The sequence below is a fragment of the Xyrauchen texanus genome, chromosome 15 (genome assembly GCF_025860055.1).
Source record: "Xyrauchen texanus isolate HMW12.3.18 chromosome 15, RBS_HiC_50CHRs, whole genome shotgun sequence".
Taxonomy (NCBI): Eukaryota; Metazoa; Chordata; class Actinopteri; order Cypriniformes; family Catostomidae; genus Xyrauchen; species Xyrauchen texanus.
In genome coordinates this window covers 28,529,397-28,548,340 of record NC_068290.1, presented here as the reverse complement: position 1 = coordinate 28,548,340, position 18,944 = coordinate 28,529,397, and the positions used below count along the sequence as shown (strand labels likewise).

Genomic DNA, 18,944 nt, shown 5'->3' with positions numbered 1-18,944 from the left:
ATATATATATATATATATATATATATATATATATATATATACAAGGGTACAGAAACATTTCTGCAGAATTGAAGGTCCCAGTGAGCACAGTGGTCTCCATCATCCATATATGGAAGAAGTTTGGAACCACCAGGACTCTTCCTAGAGCTGGCTGCCAGGCCAAACTGAGCGATCAGGGGAGAAGGGCCTTAGTCAGGGAGGTGACCAAGAACTCGATGGTCACTCTGACAGAGCTCCAGCGTTTCTCTGTGGAGAGAGGAGAACCTTCCAGAAGAACAACTATCTCTGCAGCACTCCACTAATCAGGCCTATATGGTAGAGTGTCCAGGAAGCCGCTCCTCAGTAAAAGGCACATGACAGCCCGCCTGGAGTTTGCCAAAAGGCACCTGAAGGACTCTCAGGCCATGAGAAACAAAATTATCTGGTCTGATGAAACAAAGATTGAACTCTTTGGCCTGAAAGGCAAGCATCATGTCTGGAGGAAACCAGGCACCGCTCATCACCTGGCCAATACCATCCCTACAGTGAAACATGGTGGTGGCAGCATCATGCTGTGGGGATGTTTTTCAGCGGCAGGAACTGGGAGACTAGTCAGGATCAAGGGAAAGATGAATGCAGCAATGTACAGAGACATCCTTGATGAAAACCTGCTCAAGAGCACTCTGTACCTCAGACTGGGGCAAAGGGTCATTGTCCTGTTGAAAGATGAACCTAAGCACACAGCCAAGATAACAAAGGAGTGGCAACGGGAAAACTCTGTGAATGTCCTAGAGTGGCCCAGCCAGAACCCGATTGAACATCTCTGGAGAGATCTGAAAATGGCTGTGCACTGACGCTTCCCATCCAACCTGATGGAGCTTGAGAGGTCCTGCAAAGAAGAATGGGAGAAACTGCCCAAAAATATGTGTGCCAAGCTTGTAGTATCATACACAAAAAGACTTGAGGCTGTAATTGGTGCCAAAGGTGCTTCTGCAAAGTATTGAGCAAAGGCTGTGAATACTTATGTACATGTGATTTTTTTCGTTTTTTATTTTTTTTTTAATTTCCAAAGATTTCAAACAAACTTCTTTCACATTGTCATTATTGTTTGTAGAATTTTGAGGAAAATTATGAATTTAATTAATTAATCCATTTTGTAACACAGCAAAATGTGAAAAAAGTGAAGCGCTGTGAATACTTGCACTGTATGTTTCCATGATCCATGTTTAATATGGATTATCAGTGGTACAGTAGTAATGAAGACATGTCAAAAAAGCTACATATATAACAAAAATGAGTAGTTTGAGGATAGTTTTTACTGACTTGTACTGTGCTTTTTTGGTATGTGCAGATATAAGCAAATGGAGCGGCGGGCAGCAGAGGAGAATGAAAGGGATCGGACAAGATCAACACCACGGGGACGAACAGAAATCACCCTCAGCCTGTGTTCACGAACCACTACCAGCTTCTCACCCCGTTCTGTTACTCCTTTGACTAAAGACTCTCTGGAGGATACATCCTGTCTTCCTATTCCAACACAGGGTGAGAATTCTTTGTGTATGCAATTTTAAGTACTGTGATTTACATTATGCAATGTACATTTCTAGAAAGAAAAAAACAATTCAAAGTGTAGAATTGAGCAGTGACCACACAAATGTACTGGAACTAAAAATAATGTAAAACAAATTAAGCAGTCAAACATTAGGTAAAGCAAAACCTTTTAGACAGATTTTTATTGACCTCAGATATTAACCACAATTCAACAATTAAGGATATTAACCTTTTCAAAATTAGGTCTGTGGTCAGTCAGCCTTTCATATGCAGCCACATCTGAACATAAGGGCCAGGCGTGGGCATGTAGAGGGCAACAGCGAATGGAGGCTGGTCAATCACTCTTACTGTAGGGTTTCCACTTGGCTTGATACTCACACATTCAAATGAGAATCAGCATGGCTGGGTTCCCATTCTCCTTAGAACAACCTAACCCACAACATCACACTTAATTTAGTAAGAAGACTTTTAGTTGAAGTCACGTTCTTCTGACTCTAGTGGTCTCTCTTGGGAGCCCCAAACACTTACACCTAATCTTTGAGAAAAGGCCAATGAGAATTGGCGAGTGAAATTTGCATGCCAATCCCCTGGACATACGGGTATAAAAGGAGCTGGAATGCAGCCACTCATTCAGATTTTTTCTTCGGAGCTGAGCGGTTTTGTGTCAGCGTGCTGATTTACACTGCCAATCCATTCACCTCAGAAAGAATCAATGCTGTTGGATATATGCCGCATTCCAGCAGCTTTATCTCCTTCTGCATGCTTAGTGCAGACTACGCCTCTGAGCGCTTCGACAGTGCTACTAAGAGAGTATATATTTCTGCAAAGAGTACATTTTTTCTGTATCAGAGCAACATATTGATGTGATTCGTCAATGAATCGGCTATGCGATTCAGTTTGCCAGGCGCCCGCCCCGGTTTGCCGGTGTCCGTTTCACCTCAGTGCTGGGCAAGAACACCGCCACCCTCCGTGCGGAGATCACGACCCTTCTGCGCAAGGGCGCGATATAGCCTGTCCCTCCAGCCGAGATGAGGAAAGGGTTCTACAACCCTTACTTCATCGTGCAAAAGAAAGGTGGTAGGTTGTGGCCAATCTTGGACCTGCAAGTTCTGAACCGGGCCTTACACAGACTCCCGTTCAAGATGCTGATGCAGAGGCACATTTTGGCATGCGTCCAGCATCACGATTGGTTCGTGGCGGTAGACTGGACCATGGCTGTGTTGGCACCTCAACTGCCTGGAATTGCTGGCTGTACTGTTCACCCTGCTCAGGCTTTTGCCATTGATCCGGGGCAAGTATGTGTTGGTCCAGTCGGACAACACAGCGACAATAGCATATATAAATCACCAAGATGGCTTACGCACTTGTCGCATGTCACAGCTCGCCCGCCATCTCCTCCTCTGGAGTCAGCAGTGGCTGAGGTCGCCACAGGCCATTCACATCTCGGGCAGCCTCAACGCCACAGCGGACACGCTGTCATGGCAGGCAATGCTCAGCGGAGAGTGGAGACTCCACCCCCATGTGGTCCAGCTTATTTGGAGTCGATTCGGCAAAGCACAGTTAGACCTGTTCGCTTCCCAGGTATCCTCCCACTGCCTGCTCTGATATTCCCTGAAGGGAGCTCCCCTCGGGATAAGACGCACTGGGACACAACTAGCCACTGGAGCTGCGCAAATACGCGTTCCCCCCAGTGAGACTAGTTGCACAGACCCTATGTAAGGTCAGGGAGGATGAGGAACAAGTCACCCTCGTGGCCCCATATTGGCCCACCCAGACTTGGTTCTCGGACTTCACGCTCCTCATGACAGCACCTCCCTGGCAAATTCCCCTGTGGAAGGACCTTCTTTCTCAGGGACAGGGCACCATCTGGTACCAGCGCCCAGACCTCTGGAACCTACACGTCTGGCCCTTGGACAGGACATGGAAGACCTAAGTGGCCTATCACCGGCAGTGGTAGACACGATCACTAAGGCCAGGGTTTCTTTTAGGAGGCAGCTTTATGCCCTGAAGTGGCATTTGTTCGTAAATTGGCGCTCTTCACGAGGCGAAGACCCCCAGAGATGCGCAGTCAGATCAGTGCTTTCGTTCCTGCAGGAGAGGCTGGAGGGGCGGCTGTCCCCCTCTACCTTGAAGGTATACGTACACCATTGCGGCCACCATGACGTGGCTAGGGAAGCGCGACCTGATTATCAGGTTCCTCAGAGGCGTCCAGAGGCTGAATCCTCCTTGGCCATGCCTCTTCCCCTCATGGGATCTCCCCGTGGTCCTCCTGGGCCTTCGGAGAGCTCCGTTTGAGCTGCTAGAGTCAATTGATCTGAAAGTCCCCTCCTTAAAGATGGCCCTCCTGATTGCGCTCACCTCCGTCAAGATGGTTGGGGACCTGCTAGCGTTCTTTGTCAGTGACACTTGCCTGGAGTTTGGTCCGGTAGATTCTCACGTGATCCTGAGACCCCGGCCGGGCTATGTGCCCAAGGTTCCCACGACCCCCTTCAGGGATCAGGTGGTGTACCTGCAAGCACTGCCCCGGGAGGAGGCAGACCCAGCCCTGTCGTTGCTGTGTCCGGTGCGTGCTTTGCGCATCTAATTGGATCGCAAGCAGAGCCTTAAACAACCTGAGCAGCTCTTTGTCTGCTTCGGTGGACAGCGGAAAGGGAACGCTGTCTCCAAACAGAGGCTTGCCCACTGGATAGTGGATGCCATCGCTTTGGCATTCCAGGCCCAGACCGCGCCCGCCAGTTTGGCAATACGAGCACACTACAAGGAGAGTGGCATTCTCATGGGCACTGGCCAATGGCACCTCTCTAACTGCAGAGCAACGGGCTAGGCAACACCCAATACCTTTGTGAGATTTTACAATCGTCCCAGATAAGTTTGGTAATACGGAACAGCTAGACGAGTGTATCAATTGGGTATGGCACCTTTCCCCTCCGTGAGGCGCAGACGTGTGCTTCTTCTCCCATGCGTGTTCATGAACCCTGGAGGACCTGGATTCGGCAGAGGAATTCGCAGCCGGACCCACTATGGGTACTAATATGCTTTGTACTGGGATAGGTGCTCCGCAGGTGCCGGAACACATGACATCTTGTGGGGCATTGGGGGAGGTTACGTGCAGAGGGGGGAGGTTAGGAGCTGCTGAACCTGCTATTACGCACACAGCAGCTTGCATGCTCCTGCACCTTCAGTTCATGTAACACGGTCCAGCTGTTGTGGCGTGTTTCTATAGGGTCACCTAGTGTCACTACATTGACAGAAGGGGAACGTCTCGGTCAATATGATTATTAAGAGTATTTAAAATGTAATTCAATCTAATGATTTTTGTAATACAATTGAGTAATCCGGATTACATGTAATTGTCTCGTTACTGTTGTAGCCTCCGTTCCCTGATGGAGGGAACGAGACATTGTGTTCCTCTTGCCACAATGCTGTACTATCCGCTGAAATGGCCAGGACCTTCTCACGGCTCCTCAGCACAAAACCTGAATGAGTGGCCACATTCCAGCTCCTTTTATACCTGTATGTCCGGGGAGTGGTATGCAAATTCCACTCACCAATTCTCATTGGCCTTTTCTCAAAGATTAGAGGTTTTTGGGGCTCCCAAGTGCGACCCCTAGTGTCACTACATCGACACAACATCTCATTCCCTCCATCAGGGAATGGAGGTTACAACAGTAACGAGACAATTACATGTAATCCGGATTACTCAATTATATTACAAAAATCATTAGATTGAATTACATTTTAAAATACTCTTAATAATAATATTACAGTTACTTTTTTGGATTACATACAGTGGCAAGAAAAAGTATGTGAACCCTTTGGAATTAGTTGGCTTTCTGCATTAATTGGTCATAAATTGTGATATCATCTTCATCAAAGTCACAAGTATAGACAAACACAATGTGCTAAAGCTAACAACACACAAACTATTTTTCATGTTTTTATTGAACACATAATATTAAACATTCACAATGCTGTGGAAAATCTAAGTGAACCCTTGGATTTAATAACTGGTCGATCCTCCATTGGCAACAAGAACCTCAGCCAAGCATTTCCAGTAGCTGTGGATTAGACCTGCACAATGTTCAAAAATACATTTTGGACCATTCTTCCTTACAGAACTGTTTCAGCTCAGCCATATTCTTAGGATGTCTGGTGTGAACAGTTCTCTTGAGATCATTCCACAACATCTCTATTGGGTTAAGGTCTGGGCTCTGACTGGGCCACTCCAAAAGGTGGATTTTCTTTTTTTGAAGCCATTCTGTAGTGGATTTACTTTGATGTGTATGGTCATTGTCCTACTGCATCACCAAACTTCTATTAAGTTTCAGCTGGTGCACAGCCACCCTGACATGGTTGTGCTTTATCTTGATAAACTTGTGAATTCACTTTTCACTCGATAATGGCAAGCGTTCCAGGTCCTGAAGCAGCCCAAAATCATGATGCTTCCTCCACTGTACTTCACCGTTGGGATGATTATTTACATGTTGGTATGCAGCACCCTTTTTTACCATACATAGTGCTGCGTGTTCTTCCCAAACAATTCAACCTTAGATTCATCAGTCCACAAAACAATTTCCCAGTAGTTTAGTGGAGTGTCAAGATGGTCTTTGGCACACTTTTTGTTGAAAAGAAAAGGAATCCTTCATGGTGTCCTTCCATGGACACCATGCCTGTTTAATTTTTTCCATATATTAGACTCATGGACAGAGATGTTATTTATTTATTTATGTATTTTTTTTTATCCCCTTTTCTCCCAATTTGGAATGCCCAATTCCCACTACTTAGTAGGTCCTCGTGGTGGCATGGTTACTCACCTCAATCCGGGTGGCGAAGGATAAGTCTCAGTTGCCTCCGCTTCTGAGACCGTCAATCTGCACATCTTATCACATGGCTCGTGGTGCATTACACCGCAGAGACTCACATCACGGGAGGCTCATGCCACTCTCCATGATCCACGCACAACTTACCACGCGCCCCATTGAAAGCGAGAACCCCTAATCATGACCACGAGGAGGTTATGCCATGTGACTCTACCCTCCCTAGGAAACGGGCCAATTTGGTTGCTTAGTAGACCTGGTTGGAGTCACTCAGCATGCCCCTACTCCAGGGGTGGTAGTCAGCATCAATTCTCACTGAGCTACCCAGGCCACTATGAACAGAGATGTTAATCAGTTTCAGTGATTCTTTAAGCCTCTAGCTGTCACTCTAGGTTTATTTTTTACCTCATTGAGCATTCTGTGGTATGCCCTTTGAGTCATCTTGACTGGACAGCCACTTCTAGCCACACAAAAATTCCAAACCAATTGCATTAGTTTTGTAAACTTAGTTTTTGCTCTGATTTAATAATGTCCATGAATGTGCTTTTGGCTTTGTGACACTTTCAGTTCTGTTAATGGTTTTAGAACACTGTAGTAAAATACTCTATATTTGTCAATGTTTTTGCTATTTAGAAGTGCTGCAACACCATCTACAGAGCAAAGCATACAGCTCGACCAGTGCAGCCTGATTCCCGAACAAATGACTCATGACAGCCAGTTCTTTTGGGTCTATGGCTCAGAATATACACCGCAACCAGTGTAGCCTAGTTTCCAAACTAATGATTTATATGAGCAGGTTCTTCTGAATCTACAGCACAAAAACAGCACAACCAGTGTAGTCCAATTCCAATTCCCGAACAACTGACTTATATGAGCTGGTTCTTTTGAACCTACAATGCAGAGATAGAGAAGGCTCTTATTATCTTGTTTTTCTTTGTGTGAGCAAAATCGAATCGTTGACACGTACACACCTTGCACACTCTGCACTCTGTGTTACTGTAACTTATGACCTTGTCCTGTTTTTCTGTTTCCCCTTTGTCTTCCATTTTGATACTTTCGTCACTCCATAGTTTTCACTTTTGAACCTTCTGTACCTCCATAGTCTTGTTAGCCATCGTGTTCATTGTTCATTGTTCTCACCTGTCCTCGTTAGTTTCTCATTGGTTTCTGTTCATCACCTTATCATGTTATTTTGAGTTCTGTTTGTTCATTGGTCCCTTCTTGTATTTATACCCTGCCTTTTCGTTCAGTCACTGTCGATCGTTGTTTGTTGTTATGAATGTTAGTTTATGTTGGTAGCCTGCTCTGTGTTTCCTGCCCTTGTGCTCTGTGTTTCCTGCCCTTGTGCTCTGTGTTTCCTGCCCTTGTGCTCTGTGTTTCCTGCCCTTGTGCTCTGTGTTTCCTGCCCTTGTGCTCTGTGTTTCCTGCCCTTGTGCTCTGTGTTTCCTGCCCTTGTGCTCTGTGTTTCCTGCCCTTGTGCTCTGTGTTTCCTGCCCTTGTGCTCTGTGTTTCCTGCCCTTGTGCTCTGTGTTTCCTGCCCTTGTGCTCTGTTCATGTTTATTTCCCCATTGAGGGTTTTCCTTTGTGTTTGTTTATTTAATAAAGTTATAAGTATACTGCGTTTGGATCCTCAACCTTCGTCTGCCTTCGTTGTCCTCCCGCAATTCGTAACAGAACGATCGACCACACATGGATCCAGCAGCCTATTCAGCCAATTATCGGCTCCTTAGCCTCAAGCAGGGGGACCGCCCTTTGGAAGACCACATCCAGGACTTCCTTCCCCTGGCAAGCGTCTCTGACTTCCCGAACCAATCCTGGTGAGCTTCTTCAGGGGCAATCTGAACGCCTCACTGAGGGAGCGGTTACCACCGGCAACGCACGAGTGGTCCCTCTGCAGCTTCATAGAGGTGACTTTGCGGGTCGGCGGATCGCCGTTAACCGTGGGCGTTGCTGAGGAGGACTTTACTTCACCACCCACAGGGGAGACCCTTCAGCCATCCCTGGCACTCCCAGTCACACCAGCTCCACATGTCAGCGAGCAAACCCCCACGCCAGCCACTTCCCCAGAACCCACACGGTCAACCTCGTCTGCCCGGAGGAGGAGGAGAAGACAGGCTTCCGCCTCCTGGCCCACGCCTTCCCCGGTCTGTGAGCCAGACCCCTTGCCTGTCACCGTGAGCGAGCCAGAGCCTACGCATGTCACGGTGAGCGAGCCTGCGCCCACACATGCCGCGGCCAACCAGCCAGAGCCTGATGCCTCAGACGTCAGTGAGCCAGCGCCGGTAGCCTCGACCGTCCCTGAGCCAGTGCCTGTAGCCTCGACCGTCCCTGAGCCAGTGCCTGTAGCCTCGACCGTCCCAAGAGCCAGTGCCTGTAGCCTCGACCGTCCAAGAGCCAGTGCCTGCAGCCATCGACCGTCCCAAGAGCCAGTGCCTGCAGCCATGACCGTCCAAGAGCCAGTGCCGGCAGCCATGACAGTCCAAGAGCCAGTGCCAGTAGCCATGACCGTCCAAGAGCCAGTGCCAGTAGCCATGACCGCCCAAGAGTCAGCACCCCTGAGCTTCCAGAGCTCGCCTCGAGTCCAGAGCTCCGCCTCCCGAGCTTTCCAGAGCTCCGCCTCCCGAGCTTTCCAGAGCTCCGCCCTCCAAGCTTTCCAGAGCTCCGCCTCCCGAGCTTTCCAGAGCCCCTTCCCCGAGCCTCCCAGGGTTCCACCTCCCAAGTCTCTCGAGCCTCCCTGGGCTCCACCCCTCAAGTCTCTCAAGTCTTCCAGGGCTCCGCCCCTCGAGCCTCCTATGGCTCTGCCTCCTGAGCCTTCCACGGCTCCGCCTCCCGAGCCTCCTAGGGCTCTTCTCCCCGAGCCTCCTACGGCTCCGCCTCCAGAGCCTCCTATGGCTCTGCTCCCAGAGACTCCAGAACCTTCTAGAGCTCCGCCTCCCGAGCCTCCTACGGCTCCGCCTCCCGAGCCTCCTACAGCTCTGCCTCCAGAGACTCGAGCCTCCTAGGCTCTGCCTCCTAGGCCTTCCTCGGCCTCCCTACGGCTCTACTCCCCAAGCCTCCTATGGCTCCGTCTCCAGAGCCTCCTATGGCTCTGCTCCCAGAGACTCCAGAACCTTCTAGAGCTCCACCTCCCGAGCCTCCTACGGCTCCGCCTCTAAAGGCCCCTACGGCGCCACCTTCCTCGGCTCCACCTCCTGAGCCTCCATCGGCCCCACCGCCAGAGCCTTCCAGGCCTCCACCACTAGAGCCTCCTACGGCGCCACCTCCCTCAGCTCCGCCTCCTGAGCCTCCAGAGCCTCCCTCAGCTCCGCCTCCTGAGCCTCCAGAGCCTCCCTCAGCTCTGCCTCCTGAGCCTCCAGAGCCTCCCTCAGCTCCGCCTCCTGAGCCTCCAGAGCCTCCCTCAGCTCCGCCTCCTGAGCCTCCAGAGCCTCCCTCAGCTCCGCCTCCTGAGCTTCCAGAGCCTCCCTCAGCTCCGCCTCCTGAGCCTCCAGAGCCTCCCTCAGCTCCGCCTCCTGAGCTTCCAGAGCCTCCCTCAGCTCCGCCTCCTGAGCTTCCAGAGCCCTTCTCAGTTTCGCCCCTGGGACCTGTCCCTATCCTGAGGCTTCCTCCCAGGCCTCTTGGACCCGTCCCTGTCCGATGGCCACCTCCCAGGCCCCCTGAACCGGTCCCTCTGTGCCCCCTGGGACTGCCTAATTGGCCCCGTGTACTGTCTCCTTTCCCTTTGTGCCCCCGTGGACGGTTTAATTTCCCCTTGTTGCCTCCCTTGGACTTCCTGCCTGCCCTCTGTGCCCCCTTGGACTTCCTTCTGCCCCTCATCGCCCCCCTGGACTGCCTGTCTGCCCCCGGTGCCTTCATTGTGTTTTTCTATAGTTTTTGTCTTGGGTTTTGTTTTTTGGTTTGGATCGTCTGGGATCCGATCCTTAGATGGGGGGCTATGTAACGTATGACCTTGTCCTGTTTTTCTGTTTCCCCTTTGTCTTCCATTTTGATACTTTCGTCACTCCATAGTTTTCACTTTTGAACCTTCTGTACCTCCATAGTCTTGTTAGCCATTGTGTTCATTGTTCATTGTTCTTACCTGTCCTCATTAGTTTCTCATTGGTTTCTGTTCATCACCTTATCATGTTATTTTGAGTTCTGTTTGTTCATTGGTCCCTTCTTGTATTTATACCCTGCCTTTTCGTTCAGTCACTGTCGATCGTTGTTTGTTGTTATGAATGTTAGTTTATGTTGGTAGCCTGCTCTGTGTTTCCTGCCCTTGTGCTCTGTTCATGTTTATTTCCCCATTGAGGGTTTTCCTTTGTGTTTGTTTATTTAATAAAGTTATAAGTATTCTGCGTTTGGATCCTCAACCTTCGTCTGCCTTCGTTGTCCTCCCGCAATTCGTAACAGTTACATACTGTACTGTACATGGTAATGGTCTTGCAAATCAACATGCTCATGGTATTTGCTCTAATCTAATTTCCAAGTCACAGAAAGCCCAGAAATGTAACAAATTTGACATAAATTTGCCAAAATGGCAGACATGGGGAGTGTTTGGGAAACCTGTTTGAAAACAGTCATGATTTTTGCAAAGTGTTTGGCAACGCTATAGGTGTAGAAATTGCACACTTCAGCTTTAATGTGCCACCGTTGTATGAAAGTGGCGTAAACAAATTCCACAGGCCAGAAGAAATTATTTAAGATTCTGCTCTATTTTTGTCAGTTTTATATTAATGCAATTACTAATGCAGCATACAGTGTGGCAGGATAGTATCTGAAACAGCAGACAGAAAGACATCCATCACACTTGACATGGTAATTGAAGGAGTGGACTGGGGTTGTCGGTGCAGTGAGAGGGTTTGAATCAGGTCCTGGTTAGATCACATCCATGTGGTTTCTAAAGGACAGAGCAGTGGTCACGCACTGGTCAAATAGTGAAAGCATGTCCAGCCTTGTGTAAAAGGATAGCTGTGAGGATCAGACTGTGGTTCCAGAGGGTTCAACTCCTCCCATTCCATGGCTCCTGCCCTGGTTTAGGGCACTTGTAAGCTAGTCAGGCTGGGAGAGCAGCAAACCACCTTAGACTGGTTAAAGCTGTTTTTAAAGCAGGGTTAATAAAGAAAATTTAATATATAATCATTAGTGTGGCTTTTGTTGTCTATGGTGTCAGTGTGGCGATGAGAATTCTTTCCAACACACAGTTTAATGAATACCTTCAAAGTCCAAGCTTCTATACAAGTCCCACACAAATGTATTGCATGTCAAGGCATAGGAAACCACAAGCTTTCAAAAAAGGGCATCATTGGTGACCGTTGCTAGTTTCTCAAGAGACTCTGATTATTCTTTAAGTGTACTTCCATAATGAAAGCACATTCATATGTTATTTAGAGCTCTAACTCATGCAGTCCTTATACTTTGCCTGTGCATGTAGATATCTGTGATGTGAAGGTTATAAGGAATTTTGTTTTGTCAGTCTCCATACTCCTGCAGGATCACATTTCCTGTATTTATTTGCTTTTCCAAATGTGGAGGTGGAGATGTGGAAATGTAATGTGGGTTACCGTAACACAGACGCTGGAAGAGGGGGATGTGACTGTGCAGGCTACATGTAAGGGATGAGGGATGCATGCATGAAAAGATTCTAAGATGGTTCAGTCATTTTGCACATAATAATTAATAATAAGCACAAGTCTGCACCACTAGCAGAATCAAACAGAATTGCAAAAATAATGACTTGGAGCTTTTTGAATACTCCCCCTATATTCTGTTGGTTGTACAAAGAGATAGTCCCATCCCAAACTTGTGCTATTGGCTAGTCAGGATACTTAAACAAAGCAATGTTTTGAAAGCACCACAGTCAGTATGTTTACTTGCATATTTATAATCATGCTACAGCATTTTTTGCACAGTTGAGTTAAAGTCTTTATCTGTCCAAGGATGCATGACTCAATATGTAATAGAATATTTGAAGGAAAGACGTTCGTTGATGAAGTGATGTCAAGTGCTTAATATTTTGGTCCGATTTTGGTTGGACTAAAGCGTTTATGTGAGGCTTTAAAAAAATATATTATTGTTTTAATCTGAAAATGTGCATAAAGTATAAAGTGTTTACACTTTTGGGGGTACTCAACAGACAAATTGCTTACTTATATTAACTATAAATATTTTAGTTATAGTTTACTTAGTAATAAATTGGGATATTAGATGTATTTTAACAAAAATTACACACATCAACTTTAAAAAAGACAATTTGAATCACCTTCACAGTCAAACGCATACTCAAAACACACTTGGTTACCTAAACTAGGGCATTATTCTTACCTTTTAAGGTGTTCAGAATGAATGGCTTTTGATCATATTATTTTGAAGAAAGGTTCACAGTACAGGTTTATTTTAAATTTACAGGAAGTTATGCCTGTTATCTCAAATGGATACCAAGCCAACTTTTTTCTTTCTTCAGGAACTGAATCTGAGTCAAGTCGTCCTGTGCCAGCAGCAGTTGTGTGGTCTACCTCAGAAACCCCCTCTGTCTCAACGTCTGCCTCAGTGTCACCCTCCTTGCCAGAGGAGGACCAGAACTCTGTGGAACTTACAGACATCACACTTTCTCTGTCTCAAACAAACACAGAGGCAGAGAGATCTGAGGAAGAGGAGAAAACAGAGGGAGCTGAGGCAGAAAAGTGTGTGGAAATTTTGAATGGGAAGGAAGATGAAAATAAGGAAGAAGGGCCAGAAGGAAACTGTGAAGAAGAGACTAGTGGAACAGGTAGAGAGTGTGAGAGAGAGCAGATATTAAAGGAGAGTATCGTCCTGAGTGAGAAGGAGAGGCAGAATGAGGAACTGAATGAAAAAGATAACTGCTCTGCCTCCAGCATCTCTTCAGCCAGCAGCACCCTGGAAAGAGAAGAACGAGAGGAGAAACTTGTCAGTGATAATGACTCAGGTGAGAGCAACACATACACAGTCAAACTGACATAGATAACTACCGTATGTGGCTATAGAGGTGTTCAGTCATGATGTTAATTTTTGGGCCAATCGAGAAGGCTAATGGGAATTTGGAATTTTTAGAACATATTGCTACATAAGCACTACAACAGTTGCCTGTGATCTATATATATATATATATATATATATATATATATATATATATACACACTGATCAGCCACAACATTAAAACCACCTGCCTAATATTGTGTAGGAACCCCTCGTGCCACCAACCCGCATCTCAGAATTGCTTTCTGAGATGCTATTCTTCTCATCACAATTGTACAGATTGGTTGTCTGAGTTACCGTAGACTTTGTCAGTTTGAACCAGTCTGGCCATTCGCTGTTGACCTCTCTCATCAACAAGGCATTTGGTCCACAGAACTGACAGGCATCTGCATGTTTTTTGTTTTTGTCACCATTCTGAGTAAATTCTAGAGACTGTTGTGTGTGAAAATCCCAGGAGTTACAGAAATACTCAAACCAGCCTGTTTGGCACAACAATCATGCCACGGTCGAAATCAATAAGATAAAAAAAATTCCCCATTCTGATGGTTGGTGTGAACATGAATTGAAGCTCCTGACCTGTATCTGCATGATTTTATTCACTGCACTGCTGCCACACAATTGGCTGATTAGATAATCGCATGGATGATTGTTGGCGTCAGACTGGCTTTTTTGAGTATTTCTGTAACTGCTGATCTCCTGGGATTTCACACACAACAGTTTCTAGAGTGGCAGTTCTATGGATGGAAATGCCTTGAATTGACAGTCAAAATTTTTTTTTATACAATTCATTACATGATCTGACGATTAATCAAATTTATTGCAATATCAATATTTTCATAGCAAACAAAGATAATTATTATATAAAAATTAAAATAATAAACATATAATATATAACAAATATTTAAATTCAGATAATTCAAATACATTACATCATATAAATATATTGCGGCAACAGACATGCATAACAGACATTAGATCTAAATATTAGATCTAAATCTAATATTTAGATACTAAAAGAGTCTAAATATTGTGTGTTTTATTTCCATTTCATTGAACATAAACCAATTTTTGGCCATCTTTCCTCCGTGCTATTTTTAATTGTTGGAATATATATGTATATATATATATTGATTAGTCACATCATTTTTTGTAGTTAATCGTGATTAATCTCAGATTTTGAAAGTGCTTTAGTGTATGTATAGTTTGAAACTATATATACTTCTTTTCTTGTCAAAATGAATTTATTTCCAACTTAGGGAAGAAAACAAAACATTATGTAACTATATAATACTTTATTAACATTTTACAAACAAAGCCTTCCACAGTATAAAGAAATAAATGCACTAAAACATCACCTATTCAAGTAACATTAAACGTTTCCCAAAGTCCAAGTTAAAAATTTAATATTTGAAAGAACTAGTTTCCCTATAGATTGCATATTTATTTCAATGGGCATTAAATCTCTTAAACTCTCATCCTCCACAATATAAATCTGCCGGTAGACTGTGGCAATTAACTTTGTCACAGCAATCGTGAAGCTACTTTTATGATATGCGTCAAGGTGTCAATGCCAGCATAAATCGTCACTTTGAACATCTTATTCCGCATTGTAGTGGTAGTTAAGACACGTGCTTCTGTGGTAATTAAAATGTGCCTTACTTAGTCTGAAGAATACTTCCCATCAGAGCTTGTTTTGTACATAATATAGTTTTGTGTGTGCGTGTGTGTGTGTGGTGAAGGGTGTAATGTGTAATGACTCCAAGAAGACACTTTCAAATCAGGGTTTATGCTGTATTAACGATAAATGCGTTAATCGCATTAAACTTTTTTACTTAATCACATGCATTAACACGTTCATTCTGACAGCTCTAATATATAAATATACAGAATAAGTATATATACAGTATATTTATGTTTATAGATAGATATATAGATAATTACACAAATATTTAAATACACATTTTTCATAATGAGGTCCAGGTAAATGTATCCTATGGAGGATTTCTTGTTTTCTTTAGAAATGAACTGATTATACCTTTGCACTGTGATTTTATTTGGCCAAAATATAGTCATCTCAAGGGGAATTTACGCTCAGGAATTTTGCCTGATCGATTTCCGGTGCCAATAAATTTCCCTGTGCGAATTTCTCATGGGGTTCAAGTTCGGTGAATTTTTGACTGTGAGTTTCCTTACAACTTCACTCTCCCAGAGAATAAAGTGCAGAATAAAAAAAGAGGCTGCTAGTGGCTGCTTGGCAAGTGACTTGTATGTGGTTTTTGCTTACCATCCACCCACACCTTCACCAGCAGAATTAATCTGTGCACAGGTAAATGTAACCAAGCCTTTAATCACAACGGTAAGCATACAATAATAATTTTACATTCAGAGATGCTGGAGTTGCTTTGTCTTCCGTCATTCGTCCTTTTGTTTTTACGTCATGTCCATAAACCAAGAAGAGAATGTCCTGCTAGTATGGTGCGTATATTGCTACTTAATTGCTTAGATGACATATTGTTTAGATATACATCTTGTGGTTCTTTCTTCTTACTATCAGTGACTCTTGGTGTAGCTAGTCTGATCCACTCTTATATGGTGATCTCAGGCAACCCATGGGTATACCTCAAACCCTCAAATCCTCAGATTAGAACCGTGTCAAATCACAACTGACGTGAAAAAAAAAAGTTATGTGCATTTTTATGTTTCAACCACAGATGTCGATAGAGAGCCCACAATTCTGTAGTGTACCTTTAGGACAGAAGGGAATAGACATAGAATAGAATGTTTTGTAGAGATGTGCTCTACAAATTAGCAATATGATGACAGTTTGCTCCCATTTTTTATCCCTCAGGCCAGTGGACAGACTGTAATAATACAGCACACGTCAATGATCAATGCAACAAAGTTCTTAACAGCAAAAACGTAATGCTGGACATGCTTTACCAAAGCAAGCCTGTAGGGAAAGAGGAACAAGTGAAAGAGAAAGAGAACGTGAATGAGAAAGGAGATTCAGGTCAGGACTCTACTGTGACCAAACTTGCTTGTCGCATTTCCACACTGGAGGCATGTCGGCAGGCGTGTGAGGAGAACTTGAAGAAACTGGATGTGGAGCATCTGGATAATCAGGGTAGTGTGCGAGTGGTGGCCGAGAAATTTGGAGACTTGGTGAAAGGACTGGTGTCACCTCATGAGGTGGAACATTCTGGAAAAGAGAAACAGCATCCACAGGAAAAGCCTCAAAGAGCTCCTTCACCAACACCTCCCAAAAAAGAGTCTGACCAAATATGGGATCAGCTAATGGCTGTGCCACGAGAGCTTCGCATCAAAGAGTTGGATTTCACAGATTTGGGGGAGGAGGATGATGTAGACATTTTGGACGTTTGTAACGTGATTGGGTCAGGTGACCTCACACCACCTCCTCCTCCATGCTTGCCCAATCTTCCACCACCCTTGTTTGGATGCCCCCCACCTCCACCTATCTCTGGTATGATGATGCCCCCTCCTCCACCATTTTTAGCCTCAACATCTCCCCCACATCTTGGATCTCCTCAACTTAGTCGAGGCGATCCACTGCTCTTCCAGAAGAAAAAGAAGACCATTCGTCTGTTTTGGAACGAAGTGAGACCGATAGACTGGCAGTACAACAACCACAAGAGATGTAAGGAATCCTTGTGGTCCAAACTGGACCCGGTCAAGCTGGACACGGCCAAGTTGGAAAACCTTTTTGAAACAAAATCCAAGGAGCTGCCTGCCACAAAGGTAATGTCAAATACCCCTGACCTCTTTATACGTGTTCTTCATCAGGTCTTTTTGTTGGTTGTTTAAATTCACAAATCCGCTAGCATCACCATTACAGTTCTTTTGCACATACTTGGGTTTAGGGGTTTAGAACAAGCCCCAAGTATTAAACTTTGATGTATAACTTGTTCCTTATTGAATGTGCTACAGACATTAATGATACCTAAACTCATGCAACTTAAGAAAAGATGTGCTTTTAGATTTTTGCCTTGGGGACAATATAACAAGCAAAAAATCACTTAGACATACATTGTAGGAGGGATTCAGCCACATCTACTGTAGGAATGAGAATATCATAGAGGCTTGGCCAGTAAGAAATCTGCCTACCCCAGCAACTGCCTAGTATTACCCTAGCAATAAAAAACACTCAGAACACCCTAGCAATCACATAGCATTGCCAGTAACCACCAATAACTCCCTAGCAAATACATCACAATGCACTAAAGACCACTCAGAACACCTTAGCAACCATCCAGAACACCCCAGCAACTGTATAGCAATCCACTAATGTCCATACAGAACACCTTAGAAACCACATATCAATGACCTAGCAACCACCCAAAACACCAAAGCAACCACATAGAAATGTATTAAATTACTCAGACTACCTAAGCAACCATCTTGCAGTGCCCCAGAAACCACATAACAATATGCTTAATGTAGTCTGGGTTCGATACAAATTAAGGTCAATCGACAGCATTTATTGCATAATGTTGATTACCACAAAACTAATTTTGACTTAAAAAAAGCAGAAATCAAAGTTACAGTGAGGCACTTACAATGGAATTGAATGGTGCCACTTTTTGGAGGGTTTAAAGGCAGAAATGTGAAGCTTATAATTTTATAAAAACACACATTAATTCTTCTGTGAAAACATATTATGTGAGCTGTAAAGTTCATTAAATCGTCATATTTACAGACATTTAACAGGGTTTTAGGGTTTGTTGAAATTACATCATCATGGTAATGAAGTTGTAAAATTGGCTATAACTGTACACAGAAAATGTTAGTATGCAATTTTGTCACACTAAAATCTTTTTAATTGTTTACTAGAACTATACTTTTGAAATAGTGAGATATTAACATTCAAAATTGGCCCCATTAACTTATATTGGAAGTGTCTCACTGTCACTTCGAATTTTGTGTTTTTTAAAGAAAGGGTGTGACAAGTCAAAATACTTCTTTGTGGTGCAATATTATGCCACAAATACTGTCGATTGAGTTTAACTTGTATTGAACCTGCAATATTCATTTAAGACTACTCAGACTCCTTAGCAACCATATAGCAATGGCCTAGCAACCACGAGAAGACCTTAGCAACCACATAGCAATGCTCTAACAACACTCAGCGTACCTTAGCAACCACATATCAACATTCTGACAACATCCCCCCTTTGTTTTTTTCAGGAAGTTTAAAATTTTAGTTTTTATAGCTCTATGTTCACTCTATTTTGGTTTTACATGTTTTTGTTTCGTGAACACAAGCCAGAGCTGCAAGGAAATGATTCAATCTTTTTCTGGGCTTTTCTTTAGTCTCTTTAGTGTAACACATGGTGTGAGTTCCGACACCTTCTCTTACCCATGTGCAGCCTCCAAAGCTTTTGATTATCTCATAATCGTACATATATAGAAGAAGGCTGCAATATATATAGGTCAAATGGTTATAGGTTGGTTGATTGGTCATTATTGATTCCAGGTATTATATCTAAAGGCTTCATCAAAGATGCGGTTTTGGTTCCATGAAGCCTCCTGCAACTCTGAACAAAGTTAAGTCGCTGCACTCTCAGAGCATATTTCAGCTGCCTCGGTTAAAACATTCTAAGGCTAAT

At 44.4% G+C, this 18,944-nt stretch overlaps 1 protein-coding gene across 2 annotated transcripts in view; it reads left to right on the top strand.

Moving 5' to 3' along the window:
• The window catches only part of fhod3b (formin homology 2 domain containing 3b), a 280,074-nt gene that overhangs the window by 236,098 nt on the left and 25,032 nt on the right, over positions 1-18,944 (top strand). For both annotated transcript variants that reach the window (XM_052144662.1, XM_052144663.1), the window contains 3 exons: positions 1,331-1,521; positions 12,787-13,269; positions 16,169-17,076. In XM_052144662.1, coding sequence (XP_052000622.1) covers positions 1,331-1,521; positions 12,787-13,269; positions 16,169-17,076 — 1,582 coding nt within the window. The remainder of the gene's footprint in view (positions 1-1,330; positions 1,522-12,786; positions 13,270-16,168; positions 17,077-18,944) is intronic.